Raw genomic sequence first — 26218 nt, forward strand, 5'->3', positions numbered from 1 at the left:
ACACATTAGTTCAGGGGCAGGTAGTCACTTTGGCTGGCAGGCCACTTAATGAGTTCTGGCAAGCTGTCAAATGACACACACAAAACCTTTCAGTAGGCATCGTTTTAAAAAGTTACAGGTAAAAAAACAAATTGTATACTAAAAATCAAACATCTACTGTACCGTATTTTTATTTAAAAAATAATTCTGTCCTGATCTATGTGTTTTTGAGTAGTGTATATAGAGGTGATTGCATAATAACTCAAAATAAAGTGTCGCTCTTGTATATTGTGTGTGGGGCAGGGTGGAGGGAGTGTGCACATGTGTGGGGGGCTGCCAGCTCATTAAGTCCCAGAAGCCAACTGGGAGTGGGGGAAGTCCTGGGGGGGCAGGTGGCATGTGCAGCAGAGCTCACCCGGATGGTGTGGTCCACACCCCACTCCTCTTCTGGCCTGCAGTTACCCCTGCAGTGTTCCCCACAGAGCTGAGCCCCTCCAAGGTCAGCCCGCACCACACTCCTTCCTATGCCTGCTGACAGCCCTGGCCCTAGCCAGTGCACACAGCTTCCTGCCAGAGTTGCTCCTGGTGCAGCTGCAGCCATCCAGTTACTGCTTGGCTCTCCCTGCCTCCAGCAATTCCTCCTCCTCCTCCTGCCCCTGCTATGCTGTTCTGAGCAGAAGGTAACACAGGGAAGTGACAGTGGCCATGAAGACATGTACCAGGCACTCCCTGCCTAGCCAGACCAGGGGGGACTGCAGCCAGATTGCTCCTGTTCCTGGCTTTACTCTATTTTATAATCAGAAATATCAGGAATTATTTTCTTTGTTCTACTGACTGAGAACTTGAGTCAAGCTGTATTTTATACATATTTAATGCAGTGGTTCCCAACCTTTTTTTTCCCCTGTGGACTGGTACAGGGAAGTGACAGGGTGTTCAGAGCTGGCTGCCTCCTTCCCGGGGCTGCCCCGCCCCAGCTTTAACCCCACATGCCCGGAAGCCACTCGCCCAGGTGGACAGACGGGGGTCCAAGCGGGGGGGCTTGTGTCATGACCTGGCAGCCAACCCTTAGCCCAGTGGTTGGGAACATTGCATGGATAAAGGCTATAAGAACAGCATACAATAATATTTCAAAAAATAAAATAAAACCACCAGTTGGTACTGAAGTCCATGCTGAATAACTGGATACAATAGCTGAGGATAATTAATACTATTTTTGTTCTTCCGGTCTTCTGTGAAAATGCTTTAGAATCCCAAGCTGCATTTCAGAGCACACCAATACATACATGCATTGGTCAACATCATGCTAAAGAGTGTACAGAATTATTTCCAAAAATATTATATCAAAATAAAACAAGTTTTTAACGGCAACAGTGGCTTGATCACTGCCACAGAGTGTCAGCTCATAAAGTCTAGACAAGTGAGTCATAAAAAACAACTTGCAAAACCCATAGTTTTACACTACCTTCCATATTGAAAGATCCAAAGCTTTTTACAACAATCTTTTCTCAGTACCATAAACTCAGCTTACAGCAGGGTTGAACCACTGCCAAATTTCCCATATATAACAGTGATGCAGAACAGCATTTTAGGATGGGAGGAACAGTAAATACCTTTTGTACATGACATTTCATAGTGCTTTTTCATAGACTAAATATAATGTGTATTTTTCCATTGCACCAGACTACCAATCTACTCTTTTTTTCCATTTTATTTAAAAAGCAATATTGAGCCTCTTAGTACCAGATCAACACCGACTCAAAGGAAAATATGTTGCCTAGTGAATCACCAATATCATTTCCTGTAGCACCTACCTGTTCTTAAATACTCCTGCCCAAGTATTGTCCAACAGACTCCACTTAGAACTTTAGGCAACTTTCACTGAAGTTCTTTTAGCCAACTCAAATGAAATTGGATTGACCCCTTACTTGGTAAAACTGATTATTTGCGGCTACACACATACTTTTGGTTTATGCTTTCAGAAAACCAGATATAGCAAAACCTGCTTTGCTAGCAGTATCAAATTCAAAATATTAACTTTGAAAAAAATTAAGCTTGATACACAAAGGCAGGCAAATTGCACCAACAAACAGAAAACAGCAGACTAAATGCACTTAGCCTACTGGAGATCAGGTTGTAAATATTTCTTTCACATGAACAGGCCCTAAATTTTACTGAATAAAATATCCAGTTACAAAATATATACACCTATTTTTTATTTAATTTAATTTGTTTTATAACATATTGTTAATACCCATGCTTAAAATCTACCAGGTCCTTTCTCTCCCTTTCTCTGGTGTTAATGTATCATTTTGTTCTATAAAGCACTGGATGTTTAAGTTCTATTTGTTTTACTTTTTGGCAATGTCTCTCTTCGCATGGGCTACCCCAATAAATAAGATCAGCTTGGGATGGTCTTCTAGCAGTCCCAATATTTGACTTCCAAATAACCGAAAGGTAAGGGTCTTTGGAGCCTTTATTTTATGCTTTACTCACTTGACTTTCAGAGGAAACTTGTATATTTTCAAGCTATTGTGGGATACAGCAGCATTCATATTCAAATTAAAAATGTATTAAAGCTTATCATGAACTATTCATCATATATGATTCTGGATTGCAGTGTCTTTGTATTGATGACCTGACCTTGGTAATCTATTCTATCTAATGGAAACCAAAAAAAAATAGCTGTCATAAAATCAATGTGCACAGAATGAAAAATAGACTCTTACTGGAAAAAAAAAAAAACCATTCAGAAAGAAAATTTATGAAGCCAGCAGCCAGAAAATCACACTAGTTACCTGTACTTTCTAACCTGACCACCTTAAATATTCATTAGGCTGAGGGTTCTCAAATTGTAGTTTGCAACCCCCAGGGGGGTCATGAGCAACTTAAAAGGGGGCTGAAAACTTCCCAGGGGATATGCGCAGCAGCATGGAGTGATGGATGGCAGCGGTGGCTGCCACCTGGGAGCTCCCTGCCCCCCCCACCATGCAGCACTTGGGGGTGTGGTATCACAAAGTTTGAGAAGCCCTGCATTGGCCAAACTTTAATTTCTGAAAATGTTAAATCCTCCACGAACATTTGACAATAAGCAAACTATAAATTTTTTTAGACTTATCTGCATGGTAAATTGTAAGTATATACAACTAAATTAGAAGATTTATGAACCTTGAGTTATTCGCCAACTAGGAAATAGTTTCAAAGTAATGCTGGACATTGGGAACTGCTGCAGCCTAATGCTGCCATTAAAGAGAAAAAGCAGTGTGATGTCACATGGGAAAGATTTAGGAGACAAAGTTCTGAAATACACATTGCCACTAGTAAGGCAGAGTTTGGGAGACATTTAGAGGCTTAAGGGTTACTAATATGTCCTGTTTTTCCTTTGAGATGTCAAATGCATTACATTGGTAATCAGTGGACACAAAATTATATGGAGAAAGGCACAAGTTTTCTCCTAGAAAAAAAACCACGGGCAGAGAGCCAAAGTTTACCACTGCATTTAACATTTATGCCTTCAAAACCCACATGGGGTAAGTGGGCAAGTATAAACCTTGGTTTACTCAGATTATGGTCTGCTTGAGGAAAGGAACACTAATATTTTGTATGTAGAAATGAATGCATACAACAAGCACTGGATACTAACAACATTTTAACCTCTAAGGGGTGGGAAAAGGAAAGGGCCAGGCATTAGTCTTTTCTGTAGTGGCAAACTATGCTTACAAATACAGGCAACCCCCACTTAGCACTCTTAATTGGTTCCTGAAAAACTGAGTGTTAACCGAAACCGAAACCGAAAATATTTGATGACCCAAGAGGGCGACTGCCAGCGTTATAACAAAACTCACTGAGTGCTAAGTGGAATCAGGTATCAATTTTAAATGAGTGGTATAGCAAAACAGCGCTAAGCAAAACAGCATTAAGCAGGGATTGCTTGTAATAGCTGGCTTACTTTTGCAACCAAAATTATTTATACCTATAATTTGGGTCATTGAGATATCCAAGAATTGTACACGGTTTATGAGTACAACCAATACTTAAAACAGCTTTACAGACCCCCAAACATAGGCCTAATTAAGGTCTGGCAAAAACATGTTTGTTTTTGACTTTTCTATAATCCTTAGAAGTTCTGGGATCCCAGATCCATGCTCCTTCCATTTGACCTTGCTGACTGTCAAAACAGTATTAATCTCTAAGCCCTCTACAGTACTGCAATATTTAAGAATATTAAGCAATCACATTGTTTTTGTGGATTTATATCATACATGGTTTTAACATTACTTTGGCTCTTGATCAGATGCCTGCTAGGAACATTCATTTCAGTTTTCAGGACTTCAGAAAACAAGTTTTTATTCCTTTAAATTTAAGGCAGTAAATTTTTTTTCTAGCAGCTATTTGAGTCCTGTAGCTCCTTAAAGCTACAGTTTACCTTTTAATTTGGCATCACCTCCAAAAGCTCCACAGCCCCAGTTTCCTGTGGCTATCGCTGAAAGGTGCTGAGGGGGAACATTAGGTCGAGCAAAACCACAGTAGGCCTGTAGGAAGAAAAGAGGAATATCAGCAGATGAAATTATAACAAGCAAGTCATATGTTAAACAGTAGCAGTAAACAGCAGTTTACTAGTGATCCAGTATTCAATATGGCATTAAGCTGCCTTAAAAATTAAAAATCAAGACACTAACACTAAGCAACAACTGTAAGCACTGGACAAATTTAAATAAATGTTACATAAGAAAATCCTTGCTATTTCACTACCGCTAAAAAATTAATAGGAATTTTTAGAAAGAATCCTGAGAATAATTTTAACACTAGAACAATAAATTACCTGCATAGTTATACATCATTACACTAGATCCCAAGGCACTTTATACATTTAAGCTTTGTGTAATGAATACACAGCAAAGGGCCACTTTGTCCAGCACTGAAATCTCTTGGATGATATACGAGTAGTTACACGATGAACAGTTCAGCATAGAAAGAGAGACTGTTATACAGCTAAAACTAGAAGATGTATTTAGATGAGCAAAAAGCACATTACTTGAACTGAATGCTCCAGAACACTTCCAGTTTTCCTACTTGAACACAGAAGGTCAAGATTTCTCAATTATCATGGTTATCCAAGAGCACTTCTGGCAGTAGCGTACCAACTAACACTGGACCTGGAGCTTCAATTAAGTGTTTATTCAGATAGGACAGCTATACAAACTAAACCAACTTCTACAGTGTTGAGGTTTCCATTACAGTGACCCATATCTGCAGATTTTCTGCCTTGGTGCCCTTGCCCCATGCCTTACAAAGCTGTCACCTTTGAGGACACAGAACTATTTTATTTCTGTCTCTCCATTCCTCAAGCAATTCAAGCCCACATTTCTCTTTGGAGGAAAGCAGTTTCTCATCTCAGATGTATTTTCAATTAGTTATATTTATTTTTTTAAAACAATTTTAATTCTACACTGGAAATTTCAGACCATAAAGCAAAAAGATGGTATTAGTTATGGGTGAAAATAATGCAGTTTTTCTTATTCTGCCTCTATTGCAATTATACTGTAGGCTTAACGCACAATGCATCCCTTTTTATCTCCTGCCCAATCAGTTATTTCTCATACAGTGTGTCTCATCCCACTACTTAAGCAATCAAGCAGGATCCCAAGAAAGCGCCTTGCCAAATATAACAGTAGCTGGCTCTCTCATTTGACAGAAACAAACAAAATGACTTTACAAGAAAATAAAACAGTTTTTCCAGCAGTAAATTAACTATAATGAGGCTTTTTTTTCATAGTTTGTGCAGTGAAAACTTGAACAGCCTACCGCTGATCTGCACTTTCAATGTTATGAACACAACATAGTATGCTAAATTTGTATACAAACTGGGCAAATATGTCTATTTCTTTAAACTCCTGTAACCGAGAATAAAAAAACCCACCCTAAAATATAGGCCCTATGAAATACTGAATTGAGGCAAAAGGAGGGAAAAAAATCTTTAACTTTGTTACACGTCTTGGATAAAGAAATATGCTTTGACAAGAGATATATGTGGAAAAAGTAAATCTCCCTGTGAAGTTCTTGCAAAGGTATAAAAATTTATTGAATGCATTGTCTTGTACGGATTAATAAACCCATTTCTTTCACTCCATTTGAGCTGTAAATTCTGACCGATATTAGTTATAATTTGGCAGCATACCATTATTCAAGGTTTGCAGTAAAGGTCTTGCACAATAGTTCACAAATCACTTGTTCCCTCAGATGCATGTGGCTTTTTAAAGTTTCTCCCTCCAGTGAAAATATTTGTGTGTTCAATGTTTGAACCAGATTTGTAAGAAATGACAGAACCTAGCAAACATTACCTTAGCTTGTGGAAAATAAAACCTCTCCTGTTGAGAGAACTGGATTCATACTAGACACGACAATACAATACCATTTTGTTTCCCGCTTTCAAATCTACCAATTTATTTTGGGGTAATGACAAGAATAGAAAATATGGAGGAAAAGCTATCTTTTCAGTATTTTTCCTTCTCAAATTTGAATTGGAAGAGCTGTAAGGTAGCCAGCTAAGTGCTGGAAGGTGGTACCTTGCACTGCTCCACAATAACCCTTATAGCCAATATAAAGGTAGAACAATCTTGTTCAAGGGAAGTCACAATAATTTCTCTCTAAAAAGTGAGACCAAGGCACTAGAATTTTATGTTTGGCTTCAGGGTACCCAATCCTACAGGAGTACTTCTACACAGTGATTGCAGAATCACCACAAATATAATCTGACTGAAGAATCAAACCTAAAACAAACCACTTCCAAAAGATGCTGCTTTTGAATTATGCTGGTTAAAAGACCAGATGAATTTGTAAATTGCTTCAAGGAAATAAGTTAGCTCACTTTATGTTAGCTTGCTTAAAAGAGTCAGTATATTTGGGTGAATGAGCTATCATCATATTACCATTCAACACTAAGCTTCCTCCGGCATTTCATAACACTGGTTAAAATATATACACTCTCTAAACAACAATATGCAATACTACACTGGAAATAACAGGATCAATTTGCAGTCTTAGTGTAAATTCAAGGGCCTGTGGGCAGCATCCAGCCCACAGAGCCCCATTATCTGGTTCCTGGTGTTGTTCTTTGATCTGAATTGAGCAAGACATGCCCTATGGGCATGCTGCAAGAGGTGCCCGTTCTGGAAGCACACTGCACATGGCACCTGACCCAAGCATTCTGGGACACATACTGCCCAAAGTGCTTGCTCTGGTCAGTCTGGGACCAGCTTCTGGGGGTCCTGCATGCAGTACGGATCCCAGAATGGGTGGTGCAGTCTGGCAGGTCCAGGATCTGTGATGCCTGTGGCACCCACTCCAATCAGACTGCAGCCCTCACAATGTCTGTTCCACCCACCTCAGGAGCTATGCTGTATGTGGCGCCTGCACTGGACACTTAGGAATGCCCACCACATGTAGCGTAGATCCCAGAGCAAGTGTCAGTTCCAGTCTGGGGGTCAGGAAAGGGAGGGAATCTAGATCCTATGGGCTCAATCTGGCCCATGAACCAGCACCAAGTCACTCATCCAATGCACAGGGCCAGATGAGTTTGACAGCCGTAGTATAAAGGTATCTCTAGTGCAGGGGCTGCAACAGCAGTGGATGGGGGTACTCGTGCCCAGCACAGATGCTGATGCCCAGCACAAGGTTCTGGCCAGCACTGCACATTGCGGTAAGCTGCACAGCCCTTGCCAGGCGGACTCTATCGCTGGTGCTTCTCACCATGCACTTGCAACCCCCACACTCACACGGCACAGGAGGAAAACCCCATGAGCTGGATCTGGCTGCCCTCTCTGCCCCCTCCGCGTGCGTGGCAGGGAGCACCAGTGATAGAAATGGCTCAGAAGGGGCTGTGCTCCTCACCACAAGCACAAGAGTGCCTTTGATAGAGATGGCCCAGCAGACACCAGCACTGGGCACAAGCACCCCCACCTGCTGCTGTACCATGGTGAGCAGTGGGGAGGGGGGGTCCCCATACCCTCCCACAAATGCCAAACACCTACACCCTACCCCTACAACCTCTCAACACACCCTATGCCCCCCCCATACACAGCTACACCCTCATAACCCTTCCACACCCCACCATATATACCCCGCCACAAAATAGACAAGACTAAGACTTTTTTAGAGTTATTATGCAACCGTCTCTATATACGCTACACAAACAAATCATGACAAAAATATTTTTTGTAACAAAATTAAAATAAGTTACAGTAGGTGTTTGACTTCTAATGTACAATTTGTTTTTTTTCTAGTTCTAAGATAGCAACTTCCTGCTCCTAAAAGGAGTATTTCTGGGGAGACAATAGGAAGGGCTCCCAATGGCAATGGTCAGGGGTGGGACTTCTGGTCGCAAGATGGTGACCAGGGGGCAGGGCAACTGTTAAGGGGCCGGGCTACTCATGCGGCCCTTGGAAGCTCACCAAACCTTGTTAAACAGCCCTCCACCCAAAATAAAGTGCCCACCCCTGCTCTAGGAATACGTACTAACTGGCAGTAATCGTTAGGGAATAAGTAGACTATTACTGTGCCCAGACTCTCTTCGTATCACATCTCTTACAGCATGTATTTGTAAATCTTACTGCTTCAATCAGACATAATGCATTTGTTAGAATTCTGAACAGCTTATTACAGAACAGCTAATCGTAGACAATGTTAGTAGCCTTTTTCCAGGATTAAGATCTGGCCCCATTAACACAAGTGAAGATTAGAGATGAGATATTGTACCTATTTGTGAAAAGGCAGAAAGATGTATGTAAAACAGATTTACTAATTTTTATTTTCTTTCAATTATTTTCTAATGCCTAATGGCACAACTGAGGTAAAGCAGAATCACTGGAGTCAATGGATATTGATTCCGGAAATACAACAAAGGTGGCCCAGTTGTTGATTGCCTATCTAAATAAACGGTACTAATAAGTGGCCTAATTAAAATTATTAGAAAAAGCTACAATTTCTTTTCATCTAAAGTTTGCTTCCAGACACCACAAAATCGCCTCTCACAGTTTACATAAATTGTAGCCAAAAATGTCTTCTGATAACTACAGTAGTATGCACCCTAATACATTATGTACCATAGTAATTTCTAGTCTCTCGTGTAATTTAGTACAGAAGTTTTCCTTAACTTTAAGTTTACCTTACTTAATGAATTGTAAAATATATTTAAGTCAGCAGTTGGCTTAGTATTTTCCTCAAATATGATCAGTCTGTGTCAAACTCTCTGTCTGCCTAACAGAGATTCTATACAAAAACAAATGCATATATCTAGCCTAATGTATGAAAGATGCAAAGCCTGTCAATGTAATTGGTAACTTAAACTCTGGTCTCAAATGCACTGAGGTAAGTGATTTAGTTTTCCAATTAAGCTGTCACTGAAGTTTAATAAATTCATTTTTCAGGGCTTATTTCATTACTATCAGCATAGGAATATGATGAATTTTATTTTACACATGGAACACACCTTTTTTGTTTGTTTTTTTTAAACTAAATTAGTCTGGATCAGAATACAGCATGTTTGGAAAAAGATTATCTTTAAAACCACATCTTCTTCTTAACTGGAAGATAAATGAAAAAAGTTAAGCAAACTCCAGCAAATTTGGGTAAGCGAACAGAATAAGATTTGATTCTGAAAAGTGACAAATGCTTCAGTCTCCGCTGAAATAAAATAGAAAGCGAGAGCTTCCACCAGCTCTCCTGGTTGAATCGCATACTGTGTTGTTCACCTATTCTAAAGATTAATTGTGTAAGGCACAGAAATTACTAAAAATACCTGTGTTACTTGTTTTATAGAAGACCTGCAGCTAAAGAGATTTCTATCTGAAAAGGTTAGTGCCAAGGTGGTACAAGAGAGAAACCAACACAACTGGCTCATCAGATGGGGCTTAATACAATTAGAACTGGTAAAGTTGGCCAGATGAAATTTTATTTGGTAAAACTGAAAATGCAGAAAAAACAAACATTTCAAATGTCTTGATTTTATTCACTTGTTGTTCGGAAAAGAGAAAGACTGTAATAATATTTTAAAGAATTTTTAATTCAACTAAAATTGTTTCAGGTTAGCCCATTTTTTCATACTTCCGAATGGCTGGCAGACTGGACAGAGGGTGGAAGGACAGAGAGGAGAAAGTTATTTGTACAGTTCTATCCAGATGTAGGTATGGGAACTCTCTGTTCAGACTAATTGAAAAGGGAAGTTTAAGTTGGACAGCTATTAGGGGGAAGAAAATTATGTCAGAATTTGATCCTGAACTAGAAACAGGGGAGGATAGCAAATAATGTGAGAATTCTTAATCACTTCTGTATAGAAACATGAAGCACTATGTTTTTTTAAAACCAGAAGAGTAGGCTAGATTCATTTGAGTTAATAAATCATAACTAGAAAACCACAAATGGTACAAGATAGTTACAAACAGGGCCTTAGGATCTCTAAAGTGTATCTGAAATAAGTGCCCAGTAGCCTGATTAGTTTTTACAATACAACCATTTATCAATCAGCACTCTATGTAGTAAGCTTCTTTTATCTTACCTTGCAAAATTTGAAGTACGCCTTTTATAAAATGACACTAAAATTAAGTTGTCCTTTAAAGGAGTTGTTGACACTGAATGAATTATTAAAAAAGCATGACAAATTATTATTTTAGCTGTGAAATAATAGACTTTAAACTTCAGGATGGATTAAAAAATTACTAGCCTTGTTGAGCTCTCTTTTAATTTTCTCAGGAGAAAACTGATCAAGGAAACGCCTGAAATGAAATGCATCTATAGCAACAATTTCAGTGCAGCGCCTCTTCCATTCATCTCTGTAGTGGGGGAAAGAGAAGAACAATGACATTAACTATTTTATATATCTCAGACAAAAAATTTCCAAAATGAGTTATTCTTTCTAGGACTTCTTCAAGAGTAAAAATATGGAAATAATGTCAGAGAAAAGCAGCAATGTAATGTCACAAGGAACTCTTCTGAAAAAGGAGTTGTTGAGGAAAACAGGAGTATTTCTAAATCTGTAGAAAGAAATCCAATTACAATCTGAATGCTAGACTTAATTGTCTAATAAAATGTGTAAATACACAAACTTTACAGATGCACTGAATGATCAGAAAAATACTAATTCTACCTATATCCCCAACATCAACTATATATTTCAAGAAGCATTTGTTCTGTTCCTATACTGTACTCGCAATTTTGTTCATTATCATATAATATTACCTAAGGAACCCTTCCAGGAACTCCTGTGCAGATCAAGGCCTGTTGACTGTAACTCCATTTAATGCTTTCATTACCAACTCTAAAACACAGCCGTTGTAGGGAAAATACCACCATCTTGCAGGGGTATATGAAGATAAACTAAGATCTGTGAAGCACTCTGATATAACATAAAAAACCTTTTTAATATGTTAACAAGACTTTTGTACTGAAAACTCATAACTATAAAAGCTGTCAGAATTTGAAAATGAAGTACTGGCAGATTAGACTTTTGGCACCTGGGAAGATAAGGGAAGCCATTTAGCGCTACAAAATAAGCATATTAGGTTGGTGTTATTACAAAAAAAATTTAAAATAAATTTAAAAAAAAAAATCAGCAGTAACAATTGAAGTTGGCCAGCTGTCATTTTGTTTCAGAGGCAGCACACTTTCTGACTGTAGGCAGTTCAAGTGTCTCAGAATTACTCCTGCAAGTTACCTTTAGTTTCAAAAGATCCTTGTTTGAAAACCTATCATGGTTACTGAGAACTAGACATTTTTAAATGAATGCACCAATTACCTTGCATAATCCTGTAGCAAAGTATGGATTTTGTAACAAATTCCAGAGAATATATAGGCCTGGTCTATAAAAATGTAAGTATTTTACTTAATTAAAAATGTCTGTGAAAGAGAAGAGAGAAAATAAGTATCCAGAGCTAAGGTTCAAAATTTCAATGCAATTTCCTTTTGCCTTTTTCACAAACATTAATTGTTTGGGGTTTTTTTAAAGCCATTTAACAGTGAAAATGTTACCTTGGGGTCTTATCTTCATGGCTTCTTGCCCATCGGTATGTTTCGGCATAGCCTGTATATTCACTATACTGTTCAGAACCTGAAATAAATAATTTAACACATCTCACACACCATCTGCAAATCCCCTCCCATTTGAGGAGTCTTTGCTTCTCAGAATATATATGCAATTTATACCAATGTTAACGGGAGCTACACATTAGCGTTAAATGACAAAGTGACTTCTTTGTGTATGAGTATCTTTTCCAACACTGGCAGGTCACAGCTACAGGCATCTTGAATTCTCTAGCACTAACAGGCAACAAGTATATGCATTTCTCAACTTTCTCACTCCACAGTAAATTCACTAGAAAAAGGCACAAGATAGATGGCAGGGAACAATAAGCTAACTGCTTTTGCCAGGGTTGGCACTGTGAGGGAAATGGGTGTAAAGGGATGGAGGTGGAAACAGAGAGAATGGACAAAAATGATTCCAATGCAAAAATTTTCAGTGGACAATGAATGTTTAAACCAAAAGTTTCTCGTAGTGAATGCTCATTTAATACAGTCCAGACGCCTTACTGCCATCCAAGTAAAGAAAATGAGCTTGCTAAAATTTCGGAGTGCCAAGTCTGGGAAAAAGTGTCTGGTTAGCATTATTGAAATGCACTGACAGCCTTATTATAACAGAGGGAAGCTGTCATGCTCGATCAGCCCAGAAGACCAGAAAAGGTTGTATTATCTCAGTCACTGTTCTACTGTGATGGGCACAGAATAATCAGCTGTTCTTTCATACAAATAGAGTAGCAAGTTTATTTTACCCAGATTTAATAACTAATATCTAATATGAAGTTTTAAAAGTAAAGAAATTCCACACAGAACAAATCCTGATAAAATGGATTAAGTTCTTAATGTTAGGAGTTCTCTTTATAAAGTCAATTCAATTCTGCTGCCTTGGAAATACCAGGACTCAATCATACAAGGAAGGGAAGAAATCTATAATATACTGACAAGGATTAACATTTGTATTATTACAACTCATTAGTGCATAGTTAAAGTCCTTAACATGACATGCACTATTATTCTGTTATGACCAGGGCTAAACAGGTAGTAGGTTCACTGTTCCTTAAACCAACTAATTTATGTACAAAACAGTAACAATAAAATCATCAACTCAGTAGTCAGAATGTAACACCACTATATTTTAACCATCATTAGTGAAATAAACCTAAACATGGGAAGGAAACACGGTAAAAATGGAAAAGTGATCTTTGTTAGAACTGTTTTCATGGGACAATTTTATTTCTCTGAAAGAAAACCTATAAAACATATGAAGGAGAAAGGACCAGAATGAAGGAGTTAATTATTGCCTTGCATTAGGAGAGATGCAGCATTTTATTACCCAATAAAAGCATTAGGCATCAAGACTGCATACCCTGAAAACAATAATGCTCCATCCAGGTCTGCTTTTCACTACATCAGGTATAAGGTGTCTCATTTTGGATCTCACTCCTTACAACTACCTCCCAACCAAGACCCCTGTCTGGAGTCAGAGGGCACGTCCAGACAAGCGTGCACGTGCATCTGGCCCCGCCTCAAACCCCTTTGAGGTGTTCCCTGCGCTGCAAACTTAGATATCATGGGGTCTAAAAAACTTGAAGTTTGCAGTACTCTGGGGGCTTGCAACAGGACACATATCAGTGGTGGCAACAGGCGGCCATACCTCTAGTGGTAGCTATTTTTGTCACTCTTCACTGGACTTTCCAATCTGTCCACATCTTTCTTGGAGTGTGGGTTCCAACACTGGACACTGTACTCCAGGTGAAATCTCACCAGTGCCAAGTAGAGAGGAAGAATTACTTTCCTTGATCTGCAAGTGACGCTTCTGTTAGTACAACCCTGTATGCTGTTGGCTGTCTTGTTTTTTTCTTTTTGGCAACAAGAGCAACCTGCTGGCTTATATTCAGCTTAAGGTCCACAGTAACCCCCAGGTCTTCCTTCATAGTGCTACTCATGCAGTTGTTCCATTTCAAATGCAGGACATGTCACTTATCTTTGCAAGTGCAACTGATTTCAGGCCATTTCTCCAGTTTATCCAGGTCATTCTGAATTCTAGCTTCACCCTCCAGAGTGTCTACAGCTCAGCCCAACTTGGTATCATCTTCAAATCTGCTAAGTGTACATTCAATCCTATCCTCTGAATCATAAACAAAGATATTAAACAATACTGGACTCAGAACAACTCCCTCAGGAACCTAGGTCAACACATCCTCCCAACTGGACATTGAGGCACTGATGGCTAGTCTTTGAGCACAATGAGCCAACCAGGTTATGTGTTCACTTGATAGTACTTTATGTAGCCACTTGACAGTACAGTAGTCTGTATTTCCTAGCATATAGATGAGAATGGCATAGGAGACTATAAAAAGCCTTGCTAAAATTCAGGTTCATCACATCCACTGCTCTCCCCATATCCACAGATCCTATCACCATATCATAGAAGGAAATCGGGTTGGTCAGCCATGACTTGCTCTTGATAAATTCATGCTAGCTGTCCCAATTACTGTGTTCTCCTCCAGGTGTTTCACAATAGATTCCTTGAAGACCTGCTCTATGATCTTTCCAAGTACTGAGGTTAGACCGACTGGGGTCCATAGTCCTGGATCGTTCTTCTTCCTTTTCTTAAAGATTAACACTATATTTGCCCCTTTCCTGAATCATTTGCAACTATATTGCCTTCTGAATTCCATAAGAGATATATACTTTTCTTGCCCTACCCTGTATTTCTCACAAACTTGTAGAATCCCTTTTTATTGCTTCCTATGTCCCTTGCCAGTTCCATCTCAAATTGTACGTTGGTCTAAATTTTCTCCCTGCATGCCTCTTACATTCTCTGCCTTAGTAATAAGGTGAAGTAAGGATCCTTTCTGTAGGATTCCTTTTCAGGTTTTCAAATAATTGAAGAACTTGCCATTTAGCCTTGCTGGACTCCTTGCTGCAGCTCCCATTCTTTCATCACTCTGGGATAGCTTGCTCCTGCACCCCTAATAAAGCCTTCCTGAAGTACAGCCAGCTCTCCTAGACTACTTTTCCCTTCAGACTTAACTCCCAGAGGATTCTGCCCACCAGTTCTCTGAGTTTGTTAGTCTGCTTTTCTTAAGTCTATTCTGCTGCTCTCCTTCCCATCCCTTCAGATCTTGAATTCTTATTTTGTGGTCAGTTACCAAAGTTAACTTCCACCTTCATATTCTCAGCCAATTCCTCCCTGTTTGTGAGCCGCAAATAGAGAAGAGCTTCCCCTGTAGCTAGCCTCTCTACCACCTTGATCAAAAAGTACATGCTCCACGAACTTGTTGGTCTACTCACTGCAGTGTTACCCTCCCATCAGATGTTGCAGTAACTGAAGTCACCATGAGAACCAAGTCCTGCAATTTAGAAACTTAATGTCTGCAACCTTTACCCAACTGACCAACCAGTGTCTGCCATATGATCCCAGCTGGGATCATTATTATCTGGTTGATGGGGAGGGTGATCTTTCTAGATACAAACTGACAGAAAATGTTCATGAGGCTCTGTGAAGGCTCATCAGCTGCCTTCTCTAATCTGCAGTCTGAGCTGCCTGCTGCATGAGGTAATGAAATCATCTAAAAATCACTCATATGTGGTACTGAAGGAAGGATGATTACCTCATCTGGAGAGGAGGACAGCAGTTTAATGTCAAGAAATCCCCCCTTCCAGGGGCTGGGTCTGAAGAGTCCTCCCATTCCAAGGTCAGGAGGGAGAGGTCAGATTCGAATAACCTGTGACAAACACCGCAATTCTCTTTAGTAAGGCACTTGGGGCCAAAGCAGCTAAGGATCCTTGCAACTTGAAACCAACAAATGAGGTCCTGGTCCAGAAGTTCAGTGCTTCCACCTAGTCACAGCAGGGTGCAAAGGGGAGGAAGATCTGAAACCACAGTCATCCTCTGAGTTGCAAAGACAGCATCAAGTGAGGAAATCCCAATTATGATGCCAATGAACCTCCTCCAAGTTTCTCTCTTTCTACTCTCCAGTCTCAGGCTTACCAGACTCTGGACACATATACACATGCATTAATGTGCTGTGGTTACTGTACATTAAGTTTAGTACTTGTAATGACACGTACTAACTAAATGTGCTGTAGCTGACGCTACTGTGAAGTAGTGCTGAAACACCCTTTTTAAGTGACACTAAAAGCGCAGAAGACTAATTCTACTGTGCATTAGCACAATAACACTGCTTTTGCCATGACGTGCTAACGTGCAGTAGAATTAGCCTACTGAACATCTCGTGTAGATGTGCCCTCTGTGTCCCAATCTACTTGGTTACCTAATTTTTTCTTGCTTTCTTTCCTTTCTATTTAAAAACCAGTGACTTCCTTACTCTAGTAAGTAAGCCATGGCTCTACTCTTTCCTTATTCTCTGTCTGCTTTCAACTCTTGCCTCATATTTAGATTGCACAAGATTTTTGAAGAAAGGGACTACACTTTTTTGTTCTGCATTTGCATGAGGGTGTCCTGGTGCAACTTAAATGCACTGAGAACAGATCCACTGCTCTCAATTCTGACTCCAAGCCCCCCAGAACAGCCTTACTGGGAAAGACTTTGGAGCCCCCAAAATCTATAGGCTAAAGTATACTTAGGTGTTTTATGAGAATGATGTGGGAAACATTGAGAGCGATAATCTTCGAGTACACTCACTAAAAAATTTCAGGGATTTTAGCTCTTAAGCTCTAATAAGTTTCTGAATGTGAACTGCTTTTTTCAACTGTTTACAAATATGCCAAAATTGGGAAGATTTTTATTGCGATAGAAAGGGGCATATTCCTAACAGGCCAACCACCTGCAAAACCCTGAGGATGCTGGACCATTTCAAGAAAAAGATCATACCATTTTTTAACATGATCCAAACAACCTATTTGTCTCTAGCTCTACTTCAGAAACTGCCAGTTTGCATGAAGTTTTCAGGGGGAAAAAAAACTAAGGACGATTTAGAGCTTTTAGATTTCCAAATTCTAACTGTTGAAAGTTATCAGCAAATAAAAACATCTGAAGTGCTGGAAAACCTTAACAACAGGCCATACTAGCAGCCTTGCTTATGATATAGAAATGAGAGTAGAGAGAAACTTTTCAATTTACTCAATATTATGACAGCTGGTCCTATAAGAGAGAGTTTGTTGACTCAGGCACTAATAATTCAGAACTTTTCATAAGAATGATATAGAGGAATAAAACAAAGGGTAAACTTAATCTCTTCTAAACTTTACGGCTGGTAACTGGAAAGGTTTAAGAACTAAGTAATCAAATAAAATGCATACAACTGTTTCCTTTTTTGGCCTCATGTGACAAACAGATTCTGAATATTGATCTGTTCATTCTAAATGGCACTCTAAGGGAAAAACAAAACAGGAGCTGGGAATGGCAAATTATTGAAGAGTATATGTACAGCTTAAATATTTTCTCCACTCAAGCATTTGAGTCTAAAATGATGAGCCTTCTTACCAGCTCTTTGTTTGGCCTTTTAACCTATTATAACCCATCATTTATTGTAGAATCAGATTTCTGTAGACCTGATTCTAGGTTCCAGATGTTTGCAATGTGATGAATCAAATTTAATATTCCATTCAATATTAAATAGAAGTGACCCTAACAATTCACTTGAACAGGACCAGAAACAAATCCACTAAACTCTCAAATCAGAAAGCATGGAGCACCAGGAGCCCGCTTACGGTTATATAAATGTTAAATCAGTTGCAGAAGAAAGTGCTTCTGACAGAGCAGGCATGTGTGGTTATATGGGAGAGAATGCGAGCAAACATGTGTGTAGTTTTTAAATTATTATACACAAAACACTTCGGTGATGCTGTTCTTTACTTGTTTTTCAATTCACTTATTGATTATGCTTGAGAAAACAGTCTGGCCAAAAAAGTGAAAAAAACCCAGTAAGGAAACTGAATGATCTCTCTGACAGCTAAGAACAAACTAAGAAGCATTCAACTTTGAAACTAAATTTTTATTTTGGATACAGCATTTAGATGGAAATCACGGGTTACCAGAAATGAAGCAATATTGTGTTGTTTCCTTTTTTTTTTTTTTGTATTTAAGGGTCATCATTTTCATCTATTTTTATGAAAAAACAGCTTTTGCTAGTCAAAACATCAAATAGTGAATAAATAATCAAGAGGCTCAAGGAAGCCATATAAAATCTAAACTCATGTCCAGAAGCTCAGCATTACTGAAAACCACTGATTTTTATAAGTGAAACCCTGGAAAACTCTCTGACAAACATCGTTGATCAAGATGCAATCATCTTGCTTTTGAATCACAGGGTTAATTGTTGTTGGGAGGAAAAACAATAAAAAACAACAAAAAGATCTGCAGGAATTACTGGTTAATCTTCAGATTCTCCATACTTTTTCCTATACTTTGGCTTACCTATCAACATTTTCAATATTTGGATTAAAAATTAAAGCCTCAGATACCATATAATACTGAAGAGCCCCAAAGAAAACAGGCCTTTAAAAACCAAATGATATGCCATTTATGCAGTAAGCAAAATACCAAAAAACAGGAAGAGAAAGAAGAAAAAAAATTACTAAGAACGAAGTGAGAAGCAAGGATTTTTGTGGGCAATATCTTCCATTGCAGGGGTGGCCAATCACTGTGGTATGCATGCCACAAGCAACCTCTGTGGCACACAGAAGTTTAGGCAGGGGAAGGTGTGGGGCTACTTTGTGGCACGCATGCCAAAAAGGCTAGTCCCAACTTTTATTGCACTCATTGCATCGCTGAGACAGATTTGAATGCTTATCAAAGTCTGTTCCAACAATGTGGTTGGCCAATAAAAGATATTAACCACAAAGTCTTGCCTATATTTCCTAGAGTACCACACTACAACATTACTCCAATACTAAGAAATACAGTATTTAGGCAAATATCTACTCAAGTTCAGAGGACAAACTACAAAGCAAGTTAAAGGTGGCACAAGAGTAAGTACAATAAACCAAGGCAGGCATGGTTCTTTGAGTAGATGTGATATCTTTTATTAGACCAACTGAGCAGTTGGAAAAATGTGCTTGGCAAGCTTTCAGCTGCAGTCACCTTTCTTCAGGCATAGGGAGTAGGGCTGTGCGAAGCTTTGGTAGCCAATTTGATTTGGAGGAGTTTCGGCTCGGTGTGGGGACCGAATCTCCAAATCGAATCAGGAGACCAATTAAAAACTCTGAATTGATTCAAAGCATCCGAATCAATTTGGAAAAGTTTCAGAAAAGATTCAACTGCTTCAGAGATTCGGCCATAGACTAAACAGGAAGCTGACAGCTGCCTCCAGCTGGTAAGTCTGTTGGGGTTGCGGGAGGGGAGAGCAAAGATTTGGGGCTGGGACAAGATGTCCAGCCAGGCTAGGGGGAGTGGGGGATGTGAGCACAGCAGCACTCACAGCAGGGGCTCTGCCCTGCTACAGCTTGCCCAGCCAGGGTGAGGAGGGGGAGTGGGAGCCAGATGTGGGCAAGCAGCAGCAGGGCATGCTGTTCTGAGACTCCAAGAAATGAGAGAAGCTAGAAGTGTGGCAGATGTCAGTGAGAATGTAAATAGGTGGAAATTAGAAAAACAGAAGGTAAAGTAGGGAGGGGGAAGACAGCAGGGGGAAAAAAGGTTAAAGGGAGATATTACAGTGATAGAATATAAGATGGAAAAGAGGCTGTCAGTGAAAAAGAAAATAGTTGGAGATCAGGGAAACAGGAATGAGAGAAGCTCGAAGTGTGAGAGGATGTAGTGAAAATATAGGTAGAAAGGAAAAACAAAAGGTAAAGTAGGGGAGGGAGGGGGAAGAAAGTGAGGGGGGAAGCGGGGTGAAGGCCAAAGGGAAACATAATAGTGGTGATTCTGGGGCTTTCTATAGAACCTTTAGCAGTCACCACTGGGTTTGTTGCAATCAGGTACACAAACAGGATAATACTGTATTTTCTCACATAAAACACACAACTTTCCGCCCAAAATCAGCTGCAGGAAATGGGGAAGCACACTTTAACCAAGGAATTATGGTAATACCAGCTTCTGCCATGCAAGCCTGTCAAGGGAACAGAAGGCTTCTGCCACACAAGCCTGTTCCCTCAACAGGTTTGTGTGGCAGAAGCTGCTATTACCTTTAATAATAGCAGCTCCCTTGCTGTTGTCTATGTACACTTTCTCTTTCCCTGACCAAGGCTGGTGCTGTATAAGCTGCAACCAACTCAGCAAAAGCCTCTGCCCTGGCACCCAGCGCTCACCTTTGCTATATTACTAAAATGGAGCCAAGCCCATGTGCTGAGGCAGAGGCTCCTACTGAGCCAACTGGGTGGGCCCTCAGCTGACTTCACAGGCAACACTGGCTAGGTTCAGGCTCTCAGCTGACCTGGCAGGCACGTCAGGCTGCATACCCAGCTCAGGAAGAGAAAGAGAAACGAAGAGTAGATGGGCAGTTTGACTCGGCCAGCAGCACCTATAGTGTCCTGAAGCTAGGGAGTTAACAGAGAAGCATTTTGCTCTCCCCACTCCCTGCAACAGCAGCTACCTATGTTTTCCCTGCGAAGATAGCATACTTACCAGTACTTCCAAGGAAATCTTTTTTTTCATCATTCTGCCTTTCAAAACAACATGTGTATCTTATTCCAGAAAGCACAGTAATAGTTAAACATTTGGGGAAATATATTATCCCAGGAATCTCTAGCATTCCCTTCAACATTTCTGTAGAAAGATAACGCTATCTATGTTGAAGAACTGACTGCCTTGCATGACCAGTCTCACATTAATTACAGCGATGATATCAACCAGATGCTGCACAATCACAATAAATCTAATTTTCTCCCCAATTTCTCAGACTATTCTGCAAATTTGGGCAGCACAGTTACATCCATTAGGCCACCGAGTCAAGATGTATCATAGAATGAATGTAATTTATCAGGAGGGTAGCTGCACGGAAGAGATTCACCTAAGAAGTGAGATGGAAGCAAGCCAGAGATCAAATGAAGATGATGAAATGGCCATTTCCATTAGAGGAGCAGAACATCACATTGCAGATATTAATTAGAAGGCACTATAATGAAGTAAAGTGGATTGGAGGAATACCGGTTGAATAAAAAATTACCCTTGTTTGTTCCTAGTACATACTTCTTTTTCTGACGGTGAATGTCTATCAACCTTGAAAACTTATTTTCTTACTGTATCCCCAGATGGGCTATCAAGCAGGCTTGTACAGTTGGGCTCATCTTTACCACCATATTTTTCCACATCCCACACATGCACAGATAAGACAAATACCTTGTTTTGGGGGGGCAAAAAGGAGAAAAAAAAATATATTACTCCTCAGTCATGGCTGAATACTGGCCATGTGGAGCAGGGACAGTCTACTTATCAGTATCACACACCTTTCTCTTCCTGCTCAGCAAAAACCTAGGGGTTTAATCCTGTAACAGCTGCTACCAAATTGGCAGATAGTACAGCAGTAAGCTGTATCGTCAGGCTGAAGAGTACCAGATCCCTCAACCTTTTCTCATATGACTTGCCTTTTAAGGCTCTGATCATACAAGTGGCACTTCTTTGGAATCTCTCAAGCTTGTCCATGTCCTTGTTAAAGTGTGGTGCCCAGAACTGGATGCAGTACTCCAGCTACCGTCTCACCACTGGTGAGTACAGTGGAAGAATAGCCCCCTTGGTTTGGCCAGAGATGCATCAACTGATGCATGCCAGAATATTATTTGCCCTAGTGGCTACAGCATTGCACTTGTGGATCATTCATACTGTCATCTATTATTACCCCCTGGTCCCTTTCATTTGTGGTGCTAGTCAGTTGGTGCCACCACACCTGTAGGTGTGTTGGTGGTTGCTCATCCCAAGGTGGAGCACTTTACATTTCTTGACATTGAACTTCATCAGATTCCAATTCGCCCAACTCGCTAGCCTGTCTAGGTCTGTCTGTATCTCTAACTTATCTTCAAGCACGACCACGCTCTCCTATAACTTGGTGTCATCCGTGAACTTGGCCAGTGAGCTTTTCACCCCCACATCCAAAGAGTTAATAAAGATGTTGAAAAGTACTGGACTGAGCACCAACCTTTGCAGGACACCACTGCAAACATCTCGCCAGGATGACAGATCCATTTGCTATGACTCTCTGGGTTCTATCTTGCAGCCAGTTTCTCACCCACCTGACTGTCCTTAAGTTAAGCCCACAATTTTCTCACAAGGGCATCGGGGGATACTAAATCAAAGGCCTTTTGGTATACAATACCTCAAGGTATACAATGTCAATGTGCTCCCTTGTGTGCATGTGGTGAGTTACCTGGTCATAGAAGGACATGAGGTTGGTAAGCCAAGACCTGCCTGCGACAAAGCCATGCTGGCTCATTCAGAATCTTACCTTCTGCAAGACTCCTTGAACTTTTCTAGGATTTTTCCTAGGATGGAAGTTAAGCCAATTGGTCTATAGCTACCCAAGTCTTCTTGAGGATGAGCACAACATTGGCCCTCTTCCAGCCCTCAGGAACTTCTCCACAGTGCCACGAGTTGTGGAAGTGTTTCTCCAGAGGTTCTGCAGTGGCTTCGGCCAGCTCCTTCAGCACTCTTGGATGAAGATCATCCAGTCCTGCTAACCTGTAGTCTAAGTTTTTTAAGTGGTCATACACCAAATCTATGGTAATAGTAGGAAGGTGATTATCATGCTCACCTTCTACTCTAACTGGTGTTGTTTTTCCCTTGGTCCAGTGAAAGACTGAAATGAAGTAGTCATTCAGGAGTTCAGCTTTCTTCTGCGTACCAGTAAGTAGATCTCTTGAGTTAATGAGAAATGGGCCCACATTCCCATTTGTTTTCCTCCTGTTCCCTATGTACCCAAGACAGACTTTTTGTTGTTCTTGATCCCTGTTGCTAATCTATGTTTGGTCACCGTTTAGCCTGTCTTATCTGTTCCTTGCAAATATGGGCCATCATGGAATAGTCCTCCTTGAGGCCTGCTGCAAGCTTCCATTGTTTATAAGCCTCTTTCTTCTTTCCTTCTCTTTATGATGGCTGCTGTTCTTCTTTTATTCTGTTTTGTGACTAGAAGCCTGTTTCTTTCTTCAATCAAGTTAACTGTAGCTGATCATAAGGAGGAATTGGAAAACTGTTTGGCAAAACAAGCATCTGTTAATAGTGACTGATTGTGGCTTTTACTTACACATTCTTCCTTGCTGTTTTTCTTACTAGGAACTTAAAAATAGCTCTGGAGAAGGTTTAAAAGTCTCCAGAGACCTGTGTGTAAGGGATGAGTCTTATTTCTCAGCCTGTTCCATCTATTCAGCCTGTCACTAGCCACTTCCATTAGAGCGTACGCAAAAAATATACTATATTGACATTTTTCTTGGGGGGGATTCATTTGTCCATTTAACTAAGTGGGGGGTTTTTAAAACACGTTATTGGATCATTTTAAACTTCAATTTAAAGTATCAACTGACATAAAACATTTTCAAATCCCGACTCAAAATTTCAAAACTATGCGGGACTCTAGCGATCCATTAAAATGTTGCACACTGTCAGTTCATTGGGTTTCTTCTGAATTTTTCCTTGTGTTAACTGAAGAAATTATCCAAGGTTCATCCAGAGAAAAATAAATGACAGCAAGGTAAAATATTCCATGACGTAGACTAGGCATCAGCAATATTTACTGATGGTAGGCTGGAATGACCCAGCTCACGTCTGAGGTGGGCTGACACTAGGTTGGCTCTGCTGATTATTCCTGACACCAGCTGTAGCATGGCGCAAACTAAAGCCCTTCTCCACTAAAGCCTCCACTATCCAGTTGCAGTACAGCAAGGGCAAAGCCCATACCACCCAGCTGCAGTACAGTGCAGACACAGCCACTGAATGCCCACAGCTCCACAGGCTGTCGGTTGCCAACCCTTAGTGTAGTGAGTTTGGTATTTCAACCCCCAGTAACTGAGACATTTTAATGTACTCCTTGCCATAGAGCTTCATCCACTTTCCACTGATTACAGTAGATGCCTTTGCACTGACTTCAGAATGAGTAGAGACACCACATTAGAAAATATGTAGTGAAATCATATTTTATCCCTGATGGCTTAACAAAATTCAGTCTTGGATTGCTAGAGTCCTGCATAGTTTCAGATCTATTTATAGTGCGTTCCTAACAGTTTTATGTAAGTTATCAATCCTGGAAGCACACGTGTACATGTATAAATTTAAACATTTGATTTGTCACAGGCTTATGACACACTTAACTTCCTTTCCCAAACTGCTGAATGTTGCTATTAAAAACACCTGTCATTTTCCACCCTAGATGTAGCTGCACTTCAAATGATAGATGGCCTAAATAGTGTGCTATTAAACAGTAGTGAAGTGCTTTCAGTTGCTTCAAAAGCCAATTTCACAATTTTTATTTTGTTTACATGTGCTATTGTTCAAAACATGTATAGGCAACCTCTGCTTAATGTTGTTTCACTTAGTGCTATTTTGCTATAACGCTCATTTAAAATTGATACCTGATTTCACTTAGCGCTCAACGAGTTTCGTTATAACACTCAAGGTCGCCATCTTGGGTCATTAAAAACAACTGCGGTCACCATCTTGGGTCATCGAATACTTTTGATTTCACTTAACACTCATTTTTTTCAGGAACCAGTTAAGAGCACTAAGCAGGGGTTGCCTGTACCTAATAACTATAACAATATGATCCCTCTTCAAATAAGTCAGTTTTGTGCATTTGCTAGGAATACTGGTAGTGATACCATCCCAAAATCAAGTATCAAGGAGTCAGGAATGGCATAATAAAAAGTGAGACTTCCTCCCCAGAAACCACTGCAGGTTTTGCATAGAATTCATGATTTGCTAACACAGAACTTTAAGAGCTTAGTGAATATTCCAGATATAACCCAAGAACCGTAGACATCTTCAGTAAAGATGCTGACTTCTTCATATCAAATCTTAATATTTTCAGTCAAGAAATCCACAGTAAATTGGGACACTAGAGAGAGAGATGTTGGTATTGTACCAGATGCTACAATTTTCCTTTCTCTATCATGTAGCTGTTACCACCAAACCATTACATTAAAAAAATTGCCTTTATCATAAAACCTGACCTAGTACAACTTGAAGCCCATTAGATTTTTCAAAAAACCTCACACCATAGCAATACCAGGCCAATATCCTATCACAACATTAATATATGAGAAGCAGTGGCAGAAATACTCAAGTAGTAGGTGTCTTTATAAGCTAAAGTTAGGAACACAGGACACTTTTTGAAAATGTAAGTGATAATGTATGAAAGATGAGCTGGAAAACTTACAAAATATTTCATTTCAGTTTGGTGATCTATAAGAAAAATGTTATGGAATAGCCCATTTATGAACTTCACTGTTGTCAATGGGGCTTGAGCCCCTGCAATTTTAGGGATCTCAGCCTAAGTGTGTTGGCTTCACCAGCAGGTCTGCATGTCACATGCATTCAAATATTTGAACAACATAACAAAGACTAACCTGTAACAATAAGACATTCATTGTGATCCAGAACTTCAGTGATGAGTCGAGATACAATCAATTCTGGATTGATTAAAAAGCGAATTTCTTCCTGTACAAGTCCTGTACCAGTGACACCACCTCCAACAAAACGGTTTGCAAAATCAACCTAATAGGAAAAAAATGGCCCAGATAGTTACAGGATAGGCAAGCATCTTTACATCCTTTCTTTAATAGAGTAAATAAGTGTGATCAATCGTTCTGTTTGGCATTTACTTATTTAGCCACTAGCATTTAGAAATGCAACCAGTCATTCACATAGACGCAGATGAAATTCTTGCTTTTTTCCTTCTGAGCAGAATAAGCCTGGCAACATATTTTGAGGTGGGCATATTAAGAAGTTTGAGGCTGAAATTGATCATAAAACATCATACACATTTATATTTCATAAAATAAAATATTGTATACTCGAGATAATTAAAAAGGATATTTCATGTGTAATCAATTGTAAAAGAAAATATCTGCTGTTCCCATTTTTACATAGATTTATTACAATTTTCCCTGACATTCTTTAAGCAAACACTCTGCTATCAGCTGATGTCTTGAAGCATTTTTAGCTCAGTAATGCTTTGGTACCAACAGTTCTGTTTTTAGCAAGATTCACTGTGAAGTATGACTGAAGAGACCTAATCACCATGAATATAGAGAGAAAGTATGCCAGAAAGAGAAAGACTCTCAAAGT

General features: G+C 39.8%; 1 protein-coding gene across 5 annotated transcripts in view; it reads right to left on the bottom strand.

Moving 5' to 3' along the window:
• Positions 1-26218, bottom strand: part of PARG (poly(ADP-ribose) glycohydrolase) — a 139257-nt gene that overhangs the window by 19928 nt on the left and 93111 nt on the right. For all 5 annotated transcript variants that reach the window (XM_019555587.1, XM_019555588.1, XM_019555586.1 and 2 more), the window contains 4 exons: positions 25498-25645; positions 11998-12076; positions 10694-10802; positions 4403-4508 (listed from right to left, as the gene is read on the bottom strand). In XM_019555587.1, coding sequence (XP_019411132.1) covers positions 4403-4508; positions 10694-10802; positions 11998-12076; positions 25498-25645 — 442 coding nt within the window. The remainder of the gene's footprint in view (positions 1-4402; positions 4509-10693; positions 10803-11997; positions 12077-25497; positions 25646-26218) is intronic.

Source organism: Crocodylus porosus, unplaced genomic scaffold (assembly GCF_001723895.1).
Source record: "Crocodylus porosus isolate Cpor-Errol unplaced genomic scaffold, CroPor_comp1, whole genome shotgun sequence".
In the NCBI taxonomy this organism is placed as follows: Eukaryota; Metazoa; Chordata; order Crocodylia; family Crocodylidae; genus Crocodylus; species Crocodylus porosus.